Source organism: Meleagris gallopavo, chromosome 3, assembly GCF_000146605.3.
Source record: "Meleagris gallopavo isolate NT-WF06-2002-E0010 breed Aviagen turkey brand Nicholas breeding stock chromosome 3, Turkey_5.1, whole genome shotgun sequence".
NCBI classification, from domain to species: Eukaryota; Metazoa; Chordata; class Aves; order Galliformes; family Phasianidae; genus Meleagris; species Meleagris gallopavo.
This window is the reverse complement of record NC_015013.2, coordinates 48,570,610-48,591,128: the sequence shown is the minus strand read 5'-3', so window position 1 is coordinate 48,591,128 and position 20,519 is coordinate 48,570,610. Positions and strand designations below refer to the sequence as shown.

The window sequence follows — 20,519 nt, the reverse complement described above, 5'->3', positions numbered from 1 at the left end:
ATTATTTGCCAATTGAATTCAGTAGGGATTTGCTCAGGTGTGGAGCTGAGTTGGTGTCTGTCCTTTATGTCATATGTGGAAGTCAGCAGGACTTGTTAGACCAGCATTTTTTAGAGTGCAGATTACAGTTTCACTGGGATTCACAAAGTGATCAAGAGGGGGCTGTGAAATTGTAGAGTTGCTCTGGCCGCTACACACATCTTCCCCTGGGCTGGCAGAGACGAGTTTTCTCACTTGTGGAATAAGAGCAGCACAAACTTGGTGACTGAAACTACAAATGAGATAACACCAGATGACCCAAATAATCATACCTTCCTGAAGGCTGGGAAAGGCCACTGAGATCATCCAGTCTAACCATCGACCCATCACCACCATGCCCACTGATCATGTCCCTCAGTGCCAATCTACACATTTCTTGAACACCTCCAATGGTGTTCAAGATGGTGGACAATGACTCCACCATCTCTCTGAACAGTCTGTTCCAATGCCTTTCAACTCTTTTGGAGAAGAAATTTTTGTTCATATCCAATCTGAACCTCCTCTGGTGCAGCTTAAGGCCATTACCTCTCATCCTATCAATAGTTACCTGGGAGAAGAGGCTGACACCTTCCTCAATGCAACATCTTCTCATGTAGTTTTAGAGAGTGATAAGGTCTCCCCCTAGCCTCCTCTTCACTGGCTCCATCCATGATCATAGATTCATTCCCCTTATCTTCTCTCCCATCATAGACAGGCCATTATACATCTCGCCTTCATTCTGCAATGCTTCTGAATAGGAAATAGTACTCTTCCATGATTCTCTCAAAACCGTAGCTGTAAAAAAGTCTTATTTATTGAAGAAAATCCAGAGACGTGCATAAGTGCTTTACACTTCTAAATTCTCTACTGCTTCACCTGAACAGGTATGTAGTCTAATTCCTTTTCCCAGAGAACATGTTCACATTAAAAGTAGTCTCTATATTCCCCTGATGTCTGAACATCATTCATGAAAGAAAGCAATCCTGCTACATGCTTGACAACAAATGTATAAAGTAATTGGATACTTTATGCTAAGTTGGTAAACTGATTCTGAATGCAGTAAAAACTGTTCAAAAGAAATGAAATGGAGAATATATTAACTTTTGAATACTACTGATCCTTATGGAAAATAACAAACATTTCTCACATAGCTATTTATTTATTTATTCTTAATACCATCTGTGAACACAAATATTAGCAATGTTGCAATTGGAGATAATATCTTCTGCAACCAGAATGAAGATAATGTCAACAGTTTACTAAGGAAAGACAGGCAGATGTAATTTTCTTTTCCTGGCCAATTTGAATTGTTGAAAAATGTACACAAACTTCAGGCATACACATTTCTCTGAAGAACATATTTCACCAAAGCCTTACCTTTGGATTACTCTTCCAGAAGAAACTAATGACAAACCTTTGCTATTTACAGCAGTCATTCTCTACAGATATAGCTGAACATCAGCCTTTTTTTTTTTTTTTTTACCTTCTAACAAGAGCCTGATCTCAATATTGCAAACTTTTTGGGACATAATATTTTCATAAAAGCCATTCGAAATTTATCATGACAGAGAGGGTAGAGGAATGGGTTCAGAGAAGAATTGATCCACAAAAGCCAAAAGGTAATTTGATATAGAATTGGATGGACACATTTTCCTTGGCAGGCTCCACGAATAATCATTAGTAATGTATATGGGGCCCAGCAAATGGCAAAGACACACACAATTACAGCAAGTGACTTTGCAATTTTCTTGTCATGATGCAGTTTTGACCTGGCCCTTGCACAAACAGAAAAATCATTTTCTGGGGTCACAGAGTTGGCTCTGGATGGAGATGAGCTTTCAGGTACCAAAGACTCTTTCTTCATTCTCATGGAGGAAGAAGCACTGTCCTCTGTTTCTGACAAAGAGGGTCCTCGCCTCAGCAAAAAACAAAACCTCCAGGACACACTGCTGCTCCCTGGAGACTCGCTGTATTGAATGCTGCCGCGCCGCTGGCGTCTCTGGATGTTGTGGAAGATGCTCACGTTGAAGTAAGTAACTGAGATCAGGGGCACAAAGAACTCCAGGGTGGACGCACACAGGAGGAAGTACCAGTTGTTGAAGAACTCGGCATAGCACTGCCCCTCCCCTACCACGCTGCAGCCAGATATGTACTCCCAAAGGAGAACTGCTGGAGAGTAGAGCAGGAAGGCAAAGACCCAGATGGCCACCATCTTGACAACAGGGTTGGACATCATTCCCTGCTGGGCTCTGTAAGATACCTGTGAGGTAAAAAAAAAAGAAACATGTTGCACACGTAGAGGCAAAAAAACAAAGAGAAGTAGCCTGAGAGGAGCTTAGCATAGCATTTGCTAACTTGGAGTTGCAGCTTCAGTGATCACATGAAGCTCACTCGGGTAAGCTTAATTTATTGATGTTGACATAACGTGGGGACATCTACGTATCAGTAACAAGTATTAGGGTCCTGGTTCAGGCAAGAAAACACAATCTTCCATCTGTGTTAGAAGTACTTTGCAATTTGGTACGCCTTGTTTGAGACATCTGCAGCCTGAATTGGCTGACTAATTAGTGTTTTATAGTTGCTCAGAGAATGATTCCCATTCACTGACAACTGCACTGGTTTTTGCAGCACTTTATAAGCACGTTATGCTGTATATATGCTTTTACATTTCCTGTGTAAATTTTTCTTATTAAAAAAATGTTTTGAGTTTGATTTTCCAGATTTTTTAATTAAAACAACATTAAGTAACAGAAAATTTAAAAAAATAATAAAGTCAAGTATAATAAGTTGAAGTAACTATAATTAACAAAAATAAAACTGAAATTTTATGGTATGGCATTATATTTGCATTTTCATAGGTCAGCAAAGAGCTGAGACCCCTAGCTCAGCCCCACATTTCTCTGCCATTTCAGCAAGCAGAGTGAGTAGTGAGAACTGCTGACCTCCATCCTTAGCATGAACAAAGACATAAAGCACATATAAGGTGCATTGTGTGCACTGCAGAAAGCAAAGACATAGAGTGCATCTATTCTGCTTCAGGCACTGAGAGGAGGTTTTGTCTCATACCCACAGGCAGTCTCTGCAGTCTGTCCTGAGTCTCACTCTCTGCCTCAGTTGCTCTTGCCCACAGTGCTCTCCAGCATCATTAGGAGACAACTCTACTAATGGCCTAGACGTAATCCCCAGCATCCTTTACTTCCCTGCCCTAGCCTTTCCCTCCCACACTGACTTATTTCATATTTCCTTCTCCCGTGGTCCCTTTTTTCCCAGCTTCCTGCCTTACCCTCAGCCTACACTCCTTAAAGCGGCACACAATAGCACAACAACTTGCAGCAGAACTTGTGAGAAAAGACATATTTTCCAGCCGTGGGCTGGAACTACCTCCACATGCCAGTATATGTTCTGAAGGCTACTATCTTGATTAATCCAAGTCCTGTATTCACCAATATGGCAACATGCACAATACTAGTATCAAGATACAGCCCTGCCAAATCCCACCATCTTGTCACAAAACTCAGAGAGATTATAAATAGGATACTTACAGCTTTAGTAACTGAGAGGAAACGGTCATAGCTAATTATAACAATGTTAAATACTGAAGCTGAACACATGAGATAATCCATAAGGAGCCAGAGCTTGCAGATGCCTCTTCCAAAGTGCCAAATCCCTGTCAGGGCATAGGGGATGTAGAGAGGGATGCAAAATGCACCTACAGAAAGCAACCACAGAGACACCATGAAGTTGTTACAGATTGCAAACAGTACTCCTGGAAGCAGAGACAGTATTCTGGCATTTGGTGTTAAAAAAAGCATACTATTAAGGTGAATACATAAGTTATATAAAGAAATTCTTACATTATCATGAAATCTAATGAAAAGATTCAGATCTTATTGTATGCTGACTGTTAGGGATAAGGTCAAGGCACATCAGCAACCAAGGATCTGCTGAAGAAGAAAATTGCAACCTAACCAACTTCACAGTCTCTAAAGATATATAATCAGTGCTGCATCTTGTATGCACTGTGGTTATGCTCCAAAATGTAACCTTCTTGCTCTATATCTTATCTTTCATCTGTTTGAGTTTTCTGTCAAAATACATCTACAAACATTGCCAACATAGCTTATTAATATAAGATTAGTTAACACTTGTGTACTAGAGACAGTACATTGGAGAGTCTGCATAGTGTCTGGAAACTTACTAATGATAGAGCAGACACAGTAGAGATATGAAAGTCTATTCCATTTTTAAGGGGTGTTTTAAGTCACAACACTTCTGCAGCTAAGATTAACTACAAAAATGTTTTTTGTTTACTACATTTACCTTTTGTCCAGAAGTCTTTCTACTGAAGTACTTGGAAACATGACACTATGTCAAGAACGGGTTAATACAGAAAATAATCGGGAGCAACAGTCTGTTGGTGGAACGATCCATCTGATCCATAGTCTACACTGAGCTCCATCAGTGGAAAGAGAGCTCATTGCTCACTACATCTACCAGGAAGGATGTTGCAGCAAGTGGAGTGTCTTTTCTTAGGAAACAAGTGATAGGACTCAAGAAAACAGCCTCATGTTTAGACAAGAGAGGTTAAGATGAGACATTAAGAAGAATTTCTTCACAGAGAGGAAGGTCAAGCATTGGAACGGACTGCCCAGGGAAGTGGTGATATTCCCATCCCTTGAGATGGGGATCCTTAAGAGACGTGGTCATGGCAGTAAGGGACATGGAGTTTGGTGGAGGGACATAGTAGGTCAAGATGGCAGACAGATTTGATCCTGAAGGTCTTTTCCAATCTAAATGTTTCTATGATTCCATGATCCTAAATCATTTTCATGTTTTATTTTTAAGCCAGCCACTTATTTATTTTACGACTAATATTCTTTCAAAATTATAGTGCAATATCTAATTCTACTTGTCTACATTCCTGAAAAAGCTGATCCATCAGAGATAAATACAAAGCCATACACAGCCTCATGATCCATTTTCAACTTTACAGATTTTTCTTTTTTAATATGTCCCTCAAGATCTTAGAATTTACTGAACATGTTCAGGATGATGTGCTAATGGCTTGTCTTAACAAACATCTCAAATATAAGCAGTATCAATTTTGCACAAAACCCTCATTTTTCAAAGCTGTTGATGACAGCTACTGCACTCATCAACTTCAGTGGATCAAACAATGTTTGACACCATGTCAAAAAATGATTACTGTTTTGTTTTTTTTCCTGTAGATATCAATATAGATTAAAGAATCAGGCTTTAAGAGTTTATACTTGAAACTATTTTCAATTTTGCTAATTAGAGGATGCAAACAACATTAGTTATACTGCCTGAAAAGATTCCATACTTTTAAGAAATTTAAAAATATTATAGCAGTTTTAAAAAACAGAACCTTTTCTGACTGATCCCGGAGACGAAGTCCTGGATTTAGATGGTTTCTTGGCCAGCAAAATACTGACAACAACCATTTTCTGACAGCTGACTTGAGACTCCTCAAGGCGCCAGCCACAAACAAGAGCAAGTGAGGATGGGAGGTATTTAAACCTCTTGACTAAATTGCAAGATACAAAGACAAACAAAATTTGAAGATGTGAGCAATGAAATGATAGCTCCAGCAATTTGTCTGCCTGAAGTAGGAAAACAAAGGCTTCAATTCCTCTCGTTTCTGCCCCATGGGGAGGGCCCTGGAATTAAGGGCCACTTTTAATAAATGGCATAAGTGAAGAAACACCCTAATGGCTAGCCTAGTACATTTCACTACTCAGCACTGACAAAGGAACAGCACTTTGGGGGGTGGTATTGCCAGAAGTGGAGTATGTTGCTGAGTGTTATTTCCCTCTTCAAGAGCCAGTGAGTACTGGTCTCTTTGACAGTCTCAAAGGGAAAGAACTTATGTGCAGAAATGCCTCCTTGCTAGCCTCAAGTCAAGATGATGCCAGAAGATTTTATCATGCTTCTCAACATAGAATCACTTCCTTTACTCCTAAGACAAAGTTTTAAAAATTTAGAGCTCTGTGCTGAAGATACTACATTGAAAGAGCCAGGCAGACCTCAGTAAAACACCAACAACCTTCTAAAAAATAAACATTCAGCAACTCAGATCTTACTTAAAAACCTGACTTTTTCTGTCTGACGGAAGATCTACCACTGGATCATGGGTTTTGTTCAGTCTTCTCCTCTGTTTTAATGGTCTGATCCCTGCAGGTGCACTGCACAAAGCATTCATGTCCACTGCCTCTTTCCCAGTGTCACTCACTGACTGAATCCACTGCAGTTCAGGGACTGGTGCATAGACACTATGGGACAAGGGGGCTAATAAGGAAAACAGATGGAAGATGCCAGCAGATTGTTGCATTTCTTGTAGTGTAATACACTCACAGGCCATTTAATACTGCATTGAGAAGTAACTCATTTACTTTGATGTACCAGAGATAGCTATGTAAGAAAGCAGTTGCTCTGATAAATATGAAGATGTCATGATGGTGGGTAATGAATAGTTTTACACAAGGAGCAAAAGTAAATCAGAAACTCTAGCAAAGCTCCTCTTTCAGTCAATCAGTATTCATGTACAGTAGTTACTCCTCTTTTTTTGAAGAGACATTAAAAGCATTTACAATAAAAAGAATGCATTATGTATCTTATTATGATGCATTTCGAGACACAATAGGCTGCTGAAACACTTAACGCAGTTTTCATCATCACTTGCCCTTCCCCATACCACACAGCTGGGAAATATTTCTCCAAGAAGAAATCACCCACCTACAGAAGACACCCTGCTCCCCCTAAGAGTACTGGAAAGCAGACATTGCATGCTTCCCATTGCAACTTACCCACTGCAAAGTCAGAAATGGCAAGGTTGAGAAAGAAATAGTTACTCCGATGCCTGAGATTTCTGTCCAAGATGAAAGCCAGGATCACCAGGACATTTCCGAGGATCGTGACCAGAGCCAGCAGCACCATGAGCAGAGCCAGGAGCACCGACACACCCAGGGAAAACTGAGGGGTTGATGGCTGTGAGGACAACGTCCCATTACAGGGTCCCATCATGCATGGAGTTTCAGCAGAAGAAACTTGGGAAGAAACTTGCAAATGTCAGATTTATCCTGAAGATTGAGAAAAGCCTATCAACAGGATAGGCTAAAGACTGAGACACCAAAAAACTTAACTGTATCAAAATAACAGATTACAAAATTTCAAAAACTGGAATCGTCAGTGTTCGTCTGAATGCACCTGAAAAAAAAATCCGCAAAAAAGACACCTAATAAGTAAATGTACACTGCAAGACAATTTGTCTCTTTCCTGAAGGCTGATCCTTATCTTTTTGAGGTCAGAAAAGCTGGTCTGAAAACTCTTTTCAAAGTCAGGCAGTTTGCATATTAGCATTATGCAAGCAGATTTTACACTGAATTCTGCTAAAGCTAAAAACAGAACTCTTTTCACTTCCCCAGTGGTCAACAGAATTTCTATAATCACAGTTCTATTTGTCTTACTGTAAAATGTAAGCACCATTATTCTTGTTGCTATAGCACTTACTATACTACATAGTTAAAAACAGAGATACGCATTTTTTTAAGCCGAGGATTACAGAGCATCTAAAATTCATGTGTACATTACAGAAGTGTTACCTTTTGAATTCACTCGAAGCAAGAAACCATGGGCATAGCAAGGCAAACACCTAGCCTTTGGAGGTCCTTGTAAGCATGGTCCATGTAATCTTTCACTTTGTAAGATATTCCAGGAAAGAGCCGCTGCCCTTAGTCCTTCGGAAGCCTAAGAAGGCATAGTCATTCTTCATTCTTCATGGTAATTTCACCTATTTTGGTAAGAGTGACACAGAAGTCAGCAGGTGGCTGTGACTCATGTCTCTGGGTCACCAGCCCCATAGTGCTGCAGCATGCTCTGAACAAGTTTTTAGGCTGTGGTTGTAGTGCTAGATGCTTAGCAAGAAGTAGGGCACAAAAGATGGAAAGAAAGCACTAAGATACTTTGGTGCAGTGCTCTGATCATATCTTGGGAAAAAAAAAATATTTTATAGAGAATTAAAGCAAAAGGTGTAGTGCAACAGGAGTAGAATGCACCTCGGGAATGATAAAATACAGCAAATGGACACTTGCTTCAAGTGCATGCACAGCCTGGGAATTGCACAGGAGGATTTAAACCTGCCTGAACAGTCACAAAGCCACCAGAAGACAGTGAAGGAACTTAAAATCCTGCTTGACGATGTAAGCATGGTATTAGAGAAACTAAAGCTTACCTGGAGTTGATGCTTGTAAAGGACATCAAAGACGACTCAAGGAGCTTACACCAACAGCCTCCACCTCTACATTAGTAGTAAAAAGCTGAACAAGAAAAGCGTGGGCTCATTGCTGAATGGGGCTGATGATCTAGTGATAGCAGATGTGGGTAAGGCCGAGGTTATCATCGCCTTCTTTGCTTCAGTCTGTACTAACTGCATCTTTCCCACCCCTCTGCTTAGTGAGCAAGTTCAAGGAGGAAATCTGGCAAATAGGAGGATTGAGTCAGGTTTTATTTGGGAGGACTTGACCCATAAGAATCCATGGAACCCAATGGACTTAACTCAAGAGAACTGAGAGAACCAGCTACCATCCTTGCAAGACTACTTCCCACCCTTTTTGAAAGGTCTTAGAGTTCCAGGAAGGTTTCTGATCACCAAAGAAATGCACAAGTTTCACCCATCTTCAAAAGATGCCATAGAGTCACTGGAAAAATAACATGGCATGTCCCCTTGGATGGTATTTCTCATCATTTGAAGAAGGAAAACATGACTGAGTATTGTCACTAAGGCTAGGTCATGCCTGAGCAACATGGTTGTCTTCTATAATGGATTTGCAGATAAAAGGAGAATAGTCAATTGTTCCAAAAATTAGGGAAGAAAGCAAATTAAATTTTAAAGTTTTATCATAGCTCTTCACAGGGATGAGGGAAAAAAATCTATGTGGACTATCCTTTTTCCATGTGAAGCAAAACCACGGTCTAGCATAGAGGACACAGGCATTAGGAGAATCATTAAAGAGTTTTCTAAGAAATAAACAAACAAACAAACAAAGATAACACCATTCCTTCCAACGTGTATGTTTTATTTGATTTTTAAAATTTCAGAGGGCAAATTTAGAAAAATGCTTTTGCGGGGGTGGAGTTGGACCTCACAGAATCATTGGCCTACCATCACTGTCTACAATAGCTACCGAACATCTCCACAGACAGAAAAAATGCAATGCTATTAAATGATGAAACAGATAACTGGATAGTGAAACTTTGCTCAGAAAAGCAAACTTGGCAAGGAAAGTACCTTCTTGTCAGTGCATGAAAGGCATGCCCAAAAACAAATACTGAACAAGCGTACTAGCGGAAGCCTGAAAAGCGTCTATTGGGGAGAGGAAGACTTAGGATGAGACTTGGACTAAGACAGCTTTAATGCTGAGAATAGTAACAGTGTTTGGCTTCATTTGGGAGCAGTAGAGCACTTAGAAACACACAGCAAACTCTGCAAATGTACAGGAGCTGAGTGAACACTGTATATCAAAAACACTGATCTCTAGTGATTTCAGTTCTCTACGTGGTTTCAAAATTACTCCACGCTGTACTCCCTGAAAAAACTCTTCTTTATCAATGCTGCAGAGTTTTTACCATTTTACCTAGTTGATAATTGAGTAGGCTATTTTTCCAAAGTAATCAACCCATTTAGTTATGAAATGCAACAGATTTTCTTACACAGATTTATTTATTTATTTATTTATTTATTTATTTATTTATTTATTTATTATTTTTATTTATTTTTACTGGAAGCATAAGAGAAAAGCAGGTAATTTAAGTCTTTCCCAATTTGGGCCTGCCTACAGCTTCTCTGTTGAGCAGATGTCCATTTAGTAGACACTAGCTATTCTATAAATGTTTCAAGCATGTACATGCAGGTGGGTTTCATTTTGTTTCGTTTTTTTTCAAGCCTTACAGAAAAGTAAACCCCACAAAAATCTGTACCAGCACCTTAAGTCACAACAGTGAAAGCAGCTGTGCTGAATCAATGACCTCTTGAAATTTATCTCCTTGCAGCCAGGCTTATAATGCATATTTCTACTTATGTAAGGCAAGGAAGCAAGAATAAGCTGTGAAATGCTAACACCTGCCATTACAAAAAATGGCAAGAGAAATCTCCAGCTCCAGGACTCTAAGCAGAATGAGATTTTAGCTCCTCAAAACCAGTAACTTCTGTGCTACCATTAAGCTGTTTGTATGGACTTGGGCTGTGCTCACGAAAGGGTCCTCTGGTTTAACAACACTTCTATAGCCCATTTCAAATTTGATATTTATTCCAAAAGAAAACTACTTAAATCTTTGTTATTCTCTGCATTATTCTCTGTTAGATTTCTATTTCTGTACTTTCTACATACAAAAGTATAGGTGACCCTCTCTACTCTGCTCTCATGAGGCCCCATCTGGAGTACTGCATCCAGGTCCAGGGCCCCCAGTACAGGAGAGATGCGAAGCTGTTGGAGAGGGTCCAAAGGAGGGCCACAAAAATGATTAGAGGGCTGGAGCATCTCCCCTGAGAAGAAAGGATGAGGAAGCTGGGCTTGTTCAGCCTGGAGAAGGCTGCAAGGAGACCTCATTGCAGCCTTCCAGTATTTGTAAGGGAATTATAAAAAGGAGGAGAATCAACATTTTACAAGGGTAGACAGTGATAGGACAAGGGAGAATGGTTTTAAGCTCAAAGGAGGAAAGCTTTAGATTAGATGTCAGAGGGAAGTTCCTTACAGAGTGGCAAGGTGCTAGAACAGGCTGCCCAGAGAGGCTGTGGACTCTCCATACCCGGAGATGTTCAAGACCAGGTTTTATGGGGCCATGGGCAGCCTGGTCTAGTACCAGAGCTGGAGACTGGTGGCTCTGCCTGTGGCAGGAGGGGTGGAAGCTGATTATCCTTGGGGTCCCTTCCAACCCAAGCCATTCTATGATTCTGTAATGTGCATATATACATTAAAATAGAGGAAACAAATACAAACAATAACACTCATCCATCCATAAAAACCTTCAGGAAAACTTGCAACACTCAACAAAAGGTAAGAAAATCTGACATCTGGAATGGATTATAATCAGGCTCCATTGCATTACTCAGTCTTTTTAGCACTGCATATTCACTCCCGTTTTATTAATAGCTATTTAAGACACCTGTCTATCAGCTTTCAGACAGACTTTAGTGAACCTCTTTCTCAAGAAGTGAATATGGCCTCTGCTCAGTTATAGAAAAAACCCAGCTTGATGCTGGTTCAGTGGCAGAGAAAATACACAAAATATCACAGCAAAGGCTGTGATATGGCACAAAGAAATGATTTAGTTTAAACATCACTCTGCCAGCTTGAATTTGTTCCAGCCATTTAGATGGAATATCTTTGCACTTGCAAAGCTTTACACACAGGAGGGTGTTGTCTGTTCTCACAGAGACAGCCAAAAAACTCAAATGCAGCATGAACTTTGTACTACTTGCTCTGCTCATTCAACAGGAATGTGATCACATGCCAAAGCTTGGCCTATCTTCTAAGTAATCAAAGAGTGCATGAATCTGGCACTGAAGATGATTTAAGCACAACCAAAGAGGCAGCCACTACCAGGAGAAAATTTAGGACTGGTAAAGAGAACAACTGTTTATGTCTGTGATTATTTTGATAAACAGTCTCAAAATTTCATTACCATGGAAACATCTGTTTTCTAAAAATGACTCAGTTACTAACGCACACTAATTGTGTCCTACAGCACCAAGAAGGGACCACATTATAATTAAAAGGAAAGAGATGTTGGATTAGGCAGTCTGTACAATTGAATAATACTCGTCACTGTAATCATAGTGACTACAGAGCACTATGTTGCCTTCATAACACTTTTTAAAAGGAAATGTTACTGCTCCTGTGTGGGTTTTACAGGACATTTCAAAACTGTAGCACATCTTTCTCCCATGATATCTTGAGGACTACAAATTGTACATAAAATTTTAACTCAGCACATACAAAAAGAGGTATACCCTCTCCAATGAACATATACAGAGATATCTACAGAAGAGTTCTTCCATAATACCAAAAAGATGCACTTCAAGCCCATAAGTCAAGAAGAGCATCCTGTAAAACTTTGTTATTAATTTCATTCCAGACAGTGTTTAATCTTGAATGAGCCAGCATAAACAAAAAAAATTCTGAAAATCAGCAAAATAAGAACAAGTACATGCCTCTGCCTATTCTTAACTAATTATCAAATAAATGTTTTTCTCTAATTCTATTGAAGAAATGTGAAAAAAAGGCAGTAAGAGACAAATGTTACTTCTGACTCTTTTACTTTAATGCTCTAAACAGAAGGTGTATCATTTGATCTCAACGCTGCCAACTTTTGGGGACATAATATTTTCATAAAAGCCATTCGAAATCTCATATGACAGAGTGGGTAAAGAAATGGGTTCAGAGAGGAATTGATCCACAAAAGCCAAAAGGTAATTTCATACAGGATTGGATGGACACATTTTCCTTGGCAGGCTCCACGAATAATCATTAGTAATGTATATGGGGCCCAGCAAATGGCAAAGACACACACAATTATGGCAAGAGACTTTGCAATCTTCTTGTCTCTTTGCAGTCTTGACCGAGAATTTGCACGGAAAGATGCAGAGAAGTCCCTTTTGACAGCCATAGGACTCGTTGTTATTGGAGATGTACAGTTAGATGCCAGTGATGGTCTTGATGACCTCATTACTGATGAAACACTGTCCTCCATTTCTGACAAAGAGGATCCTCGCCTCAGCAAAAAACAAAACCTCCAGGACACACTGCTGCTCCCTGGAGACTCGCTGTATTGAATGCTGCCGCGCCGCTGGCGTCTCTGGATGTTGTGGAAGATGCTCACGTTGAAGTAAGTAACTGAGATCAGGGGCACAAAGAACTCCAGGGTGGACGCACACAGGAGGAAGTACCAGTTGTTGAAGAACTCGGCATAGCACTGCCCCTCCCCTACCACGCTGCAACCGGACATGTACTCCCAAAGGAGAACTGCTGGAGAGTAGAGCAGGAAGGCAAGAATCCAGATGGCCACCATCTTGACAACAGGGTTGGACATCATTCCCTGCTGGGCTCTGTAAGATACCTGTGAGAAAAGTACCTGCCACTTATTAAGGTAACTTGTTGGCACAAAATAATATTAAAAAAAAAAAAAGGAATCATGCCAAATACAGTATTTGTTCTTCAGATTCCTTGATGCCTAGAGCAACCTCTCTTTTCCAAGGCCCCAAAAAATGCTATTAATCTTGCTCATCAAATACTGTAGTTCTGCAATTTATTTTAATACTTCAGGATTGGAAATGTGTAGAAGTTATGATGGCCTAGCTGCTGCCCTAGGTGTAAAAGAACATGGCTTGGTTTCATCATGATCGCAGTAAGGTAGAAATGAGGAATCATTTTATGATTCATCAAATTCTCATGCTCACAGGACAGTGAAAGCAGCTGTGGCTGCGCAGGCAAAAGCAGAAGCTTTTTGTATTAGACAGGTTGCAATGAGAAACTGCAAATACCAGACAATATAATTATTTCCTCTTGCCATAAAAGAAAAATCTGTCCCCAACACATGTTTTGATATGGCTTCATATTGAAACATTCCATTTTAACACTCACTTTACCTTGTAAACATCTTGTTGCATTGCTACAAAAGTTGATGTTTTGATGTCTACTCAGACTGCATTAATTTATCTTACAATCTATCTGTAAAAATCTATCTTTAAAAAAATGTTAGGAGTTAAAATTATAGCATTCAAAGTTAAGATCTATCAAAGTTAAACCTATCCTTGTAACATTTCAGACAAACATTCTTGCTCTTGGAACTCTGAATCTTTCGACTCTCAAGATTATCAGCCAATAGAAACTGGACGACTGTATATAAGACATACTGTTAGACATTTGTCATCCCAGGCTTTACTGAGATTCAGAACTATCTTCCTCATCAACTTCCTCTAGCACCTGCACGTTATACAAATATTCATGAATATTGTCTTCATTAATTTTCATATTAGGCCTTAGGGGCATCATTGTCCCAATTTTATCAGTGAATAGCAGAGTAATGTCACAGTTTTACAGGCATCATTTCAGAATCTCAGTTTTCAACCTCTGGGCCTGATGTTTCAGACTCCCTTACACCTTAAAGCACCAGTTCAGAGCACAGCCCCGATTCACTTCATCCGCAGTAGCAAATTTGCAGCCCTCTGCAAGACCACAGGCATCCCAGTTTAGTAGGCAGATAACAGGAAGCTCAGCATAACATCACAAAAATTGAGTGAAATGAGTGGACCTGACCACATGTCAGCAGCAGAGGTGGATCCTGAGCTGATGAGGAAGCATGGCCTCTTTTGAACAAAAGGTTACACATTCTTGGACTCACTCCATTCTAATTCCTCAGGGGAGAAAAACAGAAGGTGATTATATATGAAAAGACCATCAACAGTTCTTAAGATCACGGGGTCTGGCTAAGTTGCAGAAGACTTTATAATTTACTTTTTTCACATTCTGAGCTCTGCAACTTCGTTAATATATTTCAATATTGCAATTTGTTAAACACAAGGATTTGCGTATTTTTTTCTTAAAAGAAAAACAAACAACAAAATACCAACCAACCCTAAAACCAGAACACCAAAGAAGAGAGATATGAAACTGTATCAGCACTTCCCAAACAAGAACCAACTGATCTTACACACAGCTCATGTCACTCTAGCTAACAGACTCATCAAAAGCAAAGGAGATCGGTTGTCTTCCATCTGAACACAATACCAAGAGCTCAACAATGATGAAAATTAATATTTAGTAGATATCTTCTGAAGAATGATAGTACTCAAGGAATACCTCTCCCCTCTGCACATTTTGTTCCCTTCTTTTCACTTAGAAGGATTTATTTCCATACAGCTGCTAGTTGGCAGCCCATGTCAGCCTCTTCTGGTGGCAACACAGATCATCATTTGTTCTCCAGTCAGTCCATCCTGTGTCTCTCTCCATATCCCCCTCTCCAAAAAAAAAGGATATCTAGGGTGACCTTTCTGCCATAGTTCCTCACCTATTACAATATACTGAAGCATCAGAGTTTCTCCAGTACAGTAACAGTGCAACAATGAAGGCTGGCTTAGCTTCTAGGGTATTTGTGAATATTGAGTTTTACAAAAATCTCAAAATACATAAAGAAAATAAGAAATGTTCTTACCGCTTTTGTAACTGACACGAAACGGTCATAGCTGATAAGGACAATGTTAAACACTGAAGCAGAACACAAAAGATAGTCCATAAGCAGCCAGAGCTTGCATAGCCCTTTTCCCAGGTGCCAGGTCCCTGTCAGGGCATAGGGGATGTATAGTGGCATGCAGAAGACACCTATGGAAATAAACAAATTGCATATGTCAGACAGCACCTCAGTCAGTGCTATGCAAGCACAGAAACATTTCCATGGTATCTGACAAAAAAAAAAGTGATGCTGGCTGAAATTACCAGGTGGAAGGCCCTGCATTCTCATGCAACCAATGAACACTTCACCACATTCCAGGCACCAGTGACATTCCTACGTTTAAGATATTTAGATTATTTTAGATTTAGTTCTTAATACACTACGCTGCTGTAAAAGGTACTGAAGAGATTCTTGTGAGATTTTTAGGTAAATAGGAACTCTCAATTCCTCTTGTTCTCCCTCTCTACTATGAATCAAAAGATCTCTATATGTTATAGGTCCAGAAGCAAAGAGATGAAGCAGAACTTGTTGAAGTCAAAAGACAGATCGTATATGTTAGAAGAAAAAAAGGACTCTGCAAGAATAAAAATACATTCTTTTAGCAGTTAGGATCCGATAGAAATTTAAGATGATGTAGGCATATCCCAACTCTAAATTGTGTAGCTACAGAACTGAACTACAGATCAGTTTGATGCTTAAATATGCAAAGCTTTTCATCAAATTCAGAATGGAAAACTAAACAAGTGTAATCAAACAAATGCATGGAAATCAGATAATGCCAGGTAAACTGTACTTCTTTCCTCAGCAGAGGCAATTTTATACTTCTCAGCCAGATGCCAGTACTTGTTCAGCGTGGTGCAAGACTGTGAGCAGGACAACAGGACACCATTGACTGGTTTTATAGTCACTGTTGTTTTTTCCTACTGTCACCCATAAGGAACCCCATCTCGCTGTAGGGGAACTGCTGCCATTGACAAAGGCTCAGGGAGAAAGGCTCAGGATTTTCTGCCTGGAAGAAGAGGACTTGAGAGCAAGAGGCAGGAATCCCGGCAGACGACGTGATAGGCTCAAGCTGACATTTGCAGGACTCCCTTAACCCTGCAGTTTGGTTCAGCTGCAATGTTGTGTTTTGACTCAGCAGCACCTATCCAGGTGATAAGACTGCTGAAGTTTCCGTACAAAGCCTAGTGCTGTTTGAGAGTGAGACCAACAGGTGATCATGGGGTGCCTCAAAGATCCTTGAGGTACACCCATACAGAGGCAACAAGAGCTCTGCCGCACAACAAGGCAGTTAGAAGTTGGAAGAAGTCATCATCTTTACATGGGAAGATTCCAACCATTATACAGAATAAAATCAATTTCAGATTTTGTTGTGATGTGACAAGTCAGAATACAGACTTCATGAAAGAGCCACTTGTATCTATAACCATTCATTTACATATACATTTACTGCCAGGGCCATTTAACAGTTCAGATAATTTCAATACATCAGTCTTCAATTACACATTACACTAACCTTTTAACTATATATATTTTTCTCATAAGTTTCAAAATAAACTGTGTTCCTACCTATATAGATATATAATAAGTATCTTGAAAATAGCTTGATTTGCTGTTTTTGTTTACTGATACAAACACATATTCTTAAGAAATGACTCTAGATAGTCCAATGTTCAGCAAAATATTTAAAAATATTATTAATCACTATTTAGTTGCAAACCTTAAGTAATTATCTGATTATTATGCTACAGTATATTGAAAGAGAATATATCAACAACATATGCAAGATGCCCCAGATAACGTATACTGTGTGTGGTTTGATTATTTAGTCTTCAGTTGACTCATAACAGGCAACTCCCATTTTTTATTATTCCCTATTGGTTCACATATAGTAGAGTTTGGGGTTTTTTTTTTTGTTTTTGTTTTTTTTTTAAGTAAAACAACAATATTAAGCATCTTTTTACATAGATCAACTCTATCCCAACCAAAACCAGGTCAGACCCATTCCCTAAGATAATATATTTCTGTAAAGAAGGAACATTACAAGTATTTAAATGAAAAATGATACAGTATGTATCTTATTATGATGCATTTTGAGACAAATTAGGCTGCTGAAACACTTAACGCAGTTTTCATCATCACTTGCCCTTCCCCATGCCACACAGCTGGGAAATATTTCTCCAAGAAGAGATCACCCACCTATAGAAGACACCCTGCTCCACCTAAGAGTACTGGAAAGCAAACATTGCATGCTTCCCATTGCAACTTACCCACTGCAAAGTCAGAAATGGCAAGGTTGAGAAAGAAATAGTTACTCCGATGCCTGAGATTTCTGTCCAAGATGAAAGCCAGGATCACCAGGACATTTCCGAGGATCGTGACCATAGCCAGCAGCACCATGAGCAGAGCCAGGAGCACTGACACGCCCAAGGAAAACTGAGGGGTTGATGGCTGTGGGGACAACGTCCCATTACAGGGTCCCGTCATGCATGGAGTTCCGGCTGTGCTGTTGTGATTCTTGAGCATCCAGGTCAGTTCAGTCCATGAAGAAACTTCCATTGTCCAGAAGTCTGAGATTCATAACAGTTGAGATGAAAAGGATAATAGGTATCCAAAAAATGAGACAAGAGGAAAAAATTGAGAGGTTCTGATAATAGGTAAATAATTTTCATAAGATTTTTAAAATTGTAACAAATAATAACACATCTGTAACCACATGCATCTGTAGAAGAGTTACCAGAATGAGATATGCAGTACTTGAAAGCTCATATTTTAAAATGTAAGTTCTTGTTTATGCAACATGATGCTTATCTTCCGAGGTCATGAGGGCTGGTGAAAGATTCTCTTTCCTCTCCCTCATTTTCCTCTTCCTCAATTTCCTCTCAGAAACATTTTGCTCATTACCGTTACAGACCTCAACTATTTCAGGAAAATATTTCTTAATCTCAGGTTCATACCCTTATGAAAATTTGATTTATATTCCACTTCTAATTTCATCCTAATGTCATTGTATTTTAACAAGTTTGTGGTATGTTTTTGCTGACCAAAGGCGTGGTTCACTTTGCTGTTGCAGTTGTTCTTCCTCCTCTTCTGAAAGCCGGTATCCTGTATATAAGCATACGCACAGTCCCTTACCAGACCAGCTAACCGGTAACGGTCCAATGCTCAGAAATCAATTTCAAAACAACCTGTAGCAGCCTGAGTGACACACGTTGCTACTACCCCAGAATTCAGAGCAGAAATGGTGACTGTGAACAGTGTAAAAATAGGACTGGCTGGAAGGCCGGGCCCAGACAATGGTAGTGAATGGAGCTAAATCCAGCTGGCAACTGGTCACGAGTGGTGTTTCCCAGGGGTCGGTGCTGGGGCCTGTCTTCTTCAATACCTTTATTGATGACCTGGTTGAGGGCACTGAGTGCACCCTCAGTAAGTTTGCAGATGACACCAAGTTGGCAGGAAGTGTGGATCTGCCTGGGGGTAGCAATGCCCTACAGAGGGATCTGGACAGGCTGAATCGCTGTGCTGAAGCCAGTGGGATGAGTTTCAACAGGGCCAAATGCCAGGTCCTGCACTTTGGCCACAACAACCCCACACAACGCTACAGGCTTGGGGTGGAGTGTCTGGAAGACTGCGTAGAGGAAATGGACCTGAGGGTATTGATTGATGCTCGGCTGAACATGAGCCAGCAGTGCACTCGGGTGGCCAAGAAGGCCAATGGCATCCTGGCTTGCATCAGGAACGGTGTTGCCAGCTGGAACAGGGAAGTGATTGTCCCCCTGTACTCAACTCTGGTGAGGTCGCACCTCCAGTACTGTGTCCAGTTTTGGGCCCCTTGATGCAAAAAAGACATTAAGGCCCTGGAGCAGGTTCAAAGAGGGGCAACAAAGCTGGTGAGGGGTCTGGAGCACAGGCCTTACAAGGAGCAGCTGAAGGAGCTGGGATTGTTCAGGCTGGAGGATGCTCGGGGGAGATGTTATTGCTCTCTATAACTACCTGAAAGGAGGCTGTAGTGAGCTGGGGGTCGGCCTCTTCTCTCGTGTAACTAGTGGTAGAACTAGAGGGAATGGCTTCAACCTGGGCCAGGGGAGATTTAGGCTGGACAATAGGAAATACTACTTTTCTGAAAGAGTGGTCAGGCACTGAAATGGGCTGCACAGGGAGGTGGTGGAGTCACTGACCCTGAAGGTGTTCAAGGAACATTTAGATTTTGTTTTGAGGGATATGATTTAGTGAGAACTGTTGGTGATAGGTGGATGGTTGGACTGGATGTTCTTGTTGGTCTTTTCCAACCTTAGTGATTCTGTGATTAGGCTTCTCCTTCCACACTGGTAGAAGAAATCATGAGTCTTCAGCGCTTAAATTTTGTAGAAGTAATGAAGACACTTGCAGAGAGCTATAAGCAGAACGCAGTTGTAAAAAAAAAAAAAAAATCAATCATATTTACTACAGGTTCTAAAAACACTTTAGTGTTTAGACATTTAAATTTGAAAGTGTTGGCCATCATGTCTGTGTTTCTGTTGTGGGAACAAATTCATTAGCATTTGCAAAGCCCTTGTGCTGAATGTTTGAATGGTTAAAGTACGAAAGTACAAAAACTTTGCTATCTGTACATATAACTGCACAGCATGCACATCTAAAATGCTTTTAGCTTAATCTCCTTACCAGGTTACATTGGAAATGTAGAAAACACACTTAAGCTAGTGGTATTCCTGTGTGGAGCCAGATGATGGGCTTGCAGGGCCCTTCCAACTCAGGCTGTTCTGTAGATTTATGCATTAGATTGTAGTTGCTGCCTGTCTTCTACTAGCAGTATCGAGGCTGACATGAAGTCTGATGTCTCAGATATTGAAAGGAAAATTGAGGTCAAATTTAACTCTGTCTCCTGTCTGCCTCAGCAGCCAATAGCCTAAGGAAGAGGATAAGGACACAGCTAAATGTACTGCTGGTGTGCTCCCCGTACCTCTGGTGAATCGTGGCTCAAGGCACTGATACGGTACCAAAAGTGACATTCAACTACTTTACTTTCACTTTGTCTGATAAAATCACTAAGTTTTTGCTCCTGCATGTTGCTGATAAGAAGAGGCATAACAGGGTCTCTGAGCCCTGTAGACCTCTAAAGGAGGGTAACTCCTGTGTGATCTAAGCCAGAGTACAGCAGGGAAATCGCCACGCTTACTGACAAATCACAGATCCTATGCAAACTGTTAGCATATCCCAGTTATACTCACCCTCCCCTTCCTTATACACAACGTGAC

General features: G+C 40.3%; 2 protein-coding genes across 2 annotated transcripts; both read right to left on the bottom strand.

Annotated features, from left to right (window-relative positions):
* Positions 1–545: 545 nt before the first annotated feature.
* Positions 546–7,837, bottom strand: LOC100540528 (histamine H3 receptor-like). The gene is made up of 4 exons (XM_031552838.1): positions 7,641–7,837; positions 6,846–7,245; positions 3,561–3,727; positions 546–2,278 (listed from the first exon to the last, which is right to left on the bottom strand). The coding sequence occupies exons 2-4, from the start codon at positions 7,060–7,062 to the stop codon at positions 1,505–1,507; spliced, it is 1,158 nt and encodes a 385-aa protein (XP_031408698.1). The 5' UTR covers positions 7,063–7,245; positions 7,641–7,837; the 3' UTR covers positions 546–1,504.
* A 3,129-nt stretch (positions 7,838–10,966) lies between these two features.
* Positions 10,967–18,578, bottom strand: LOC104910295 (histamine H3 receptor-like). The gene is made up of 3 exons (XM_031552837.1): positions 17,535–18,578; positions 15,247–15,413; positions 10,967–13,152 (listed from the first exon to the last, which is right to left on the bottom strand). The coding sequence occupies exons 1-3, from the start codon at positions 17,821–17,823 to the stop codon at positions 12,364–12,366; spliced, it is 1,245 nt and encodes a 414-aa protein (XP_031408697.1). The 5' UTR covers positions 17,824–18,578; the 3' UTR covers positions 10,967–12,363.
* Positions 18,579–20,519: the final 1,941 nt, after the last annotated feature.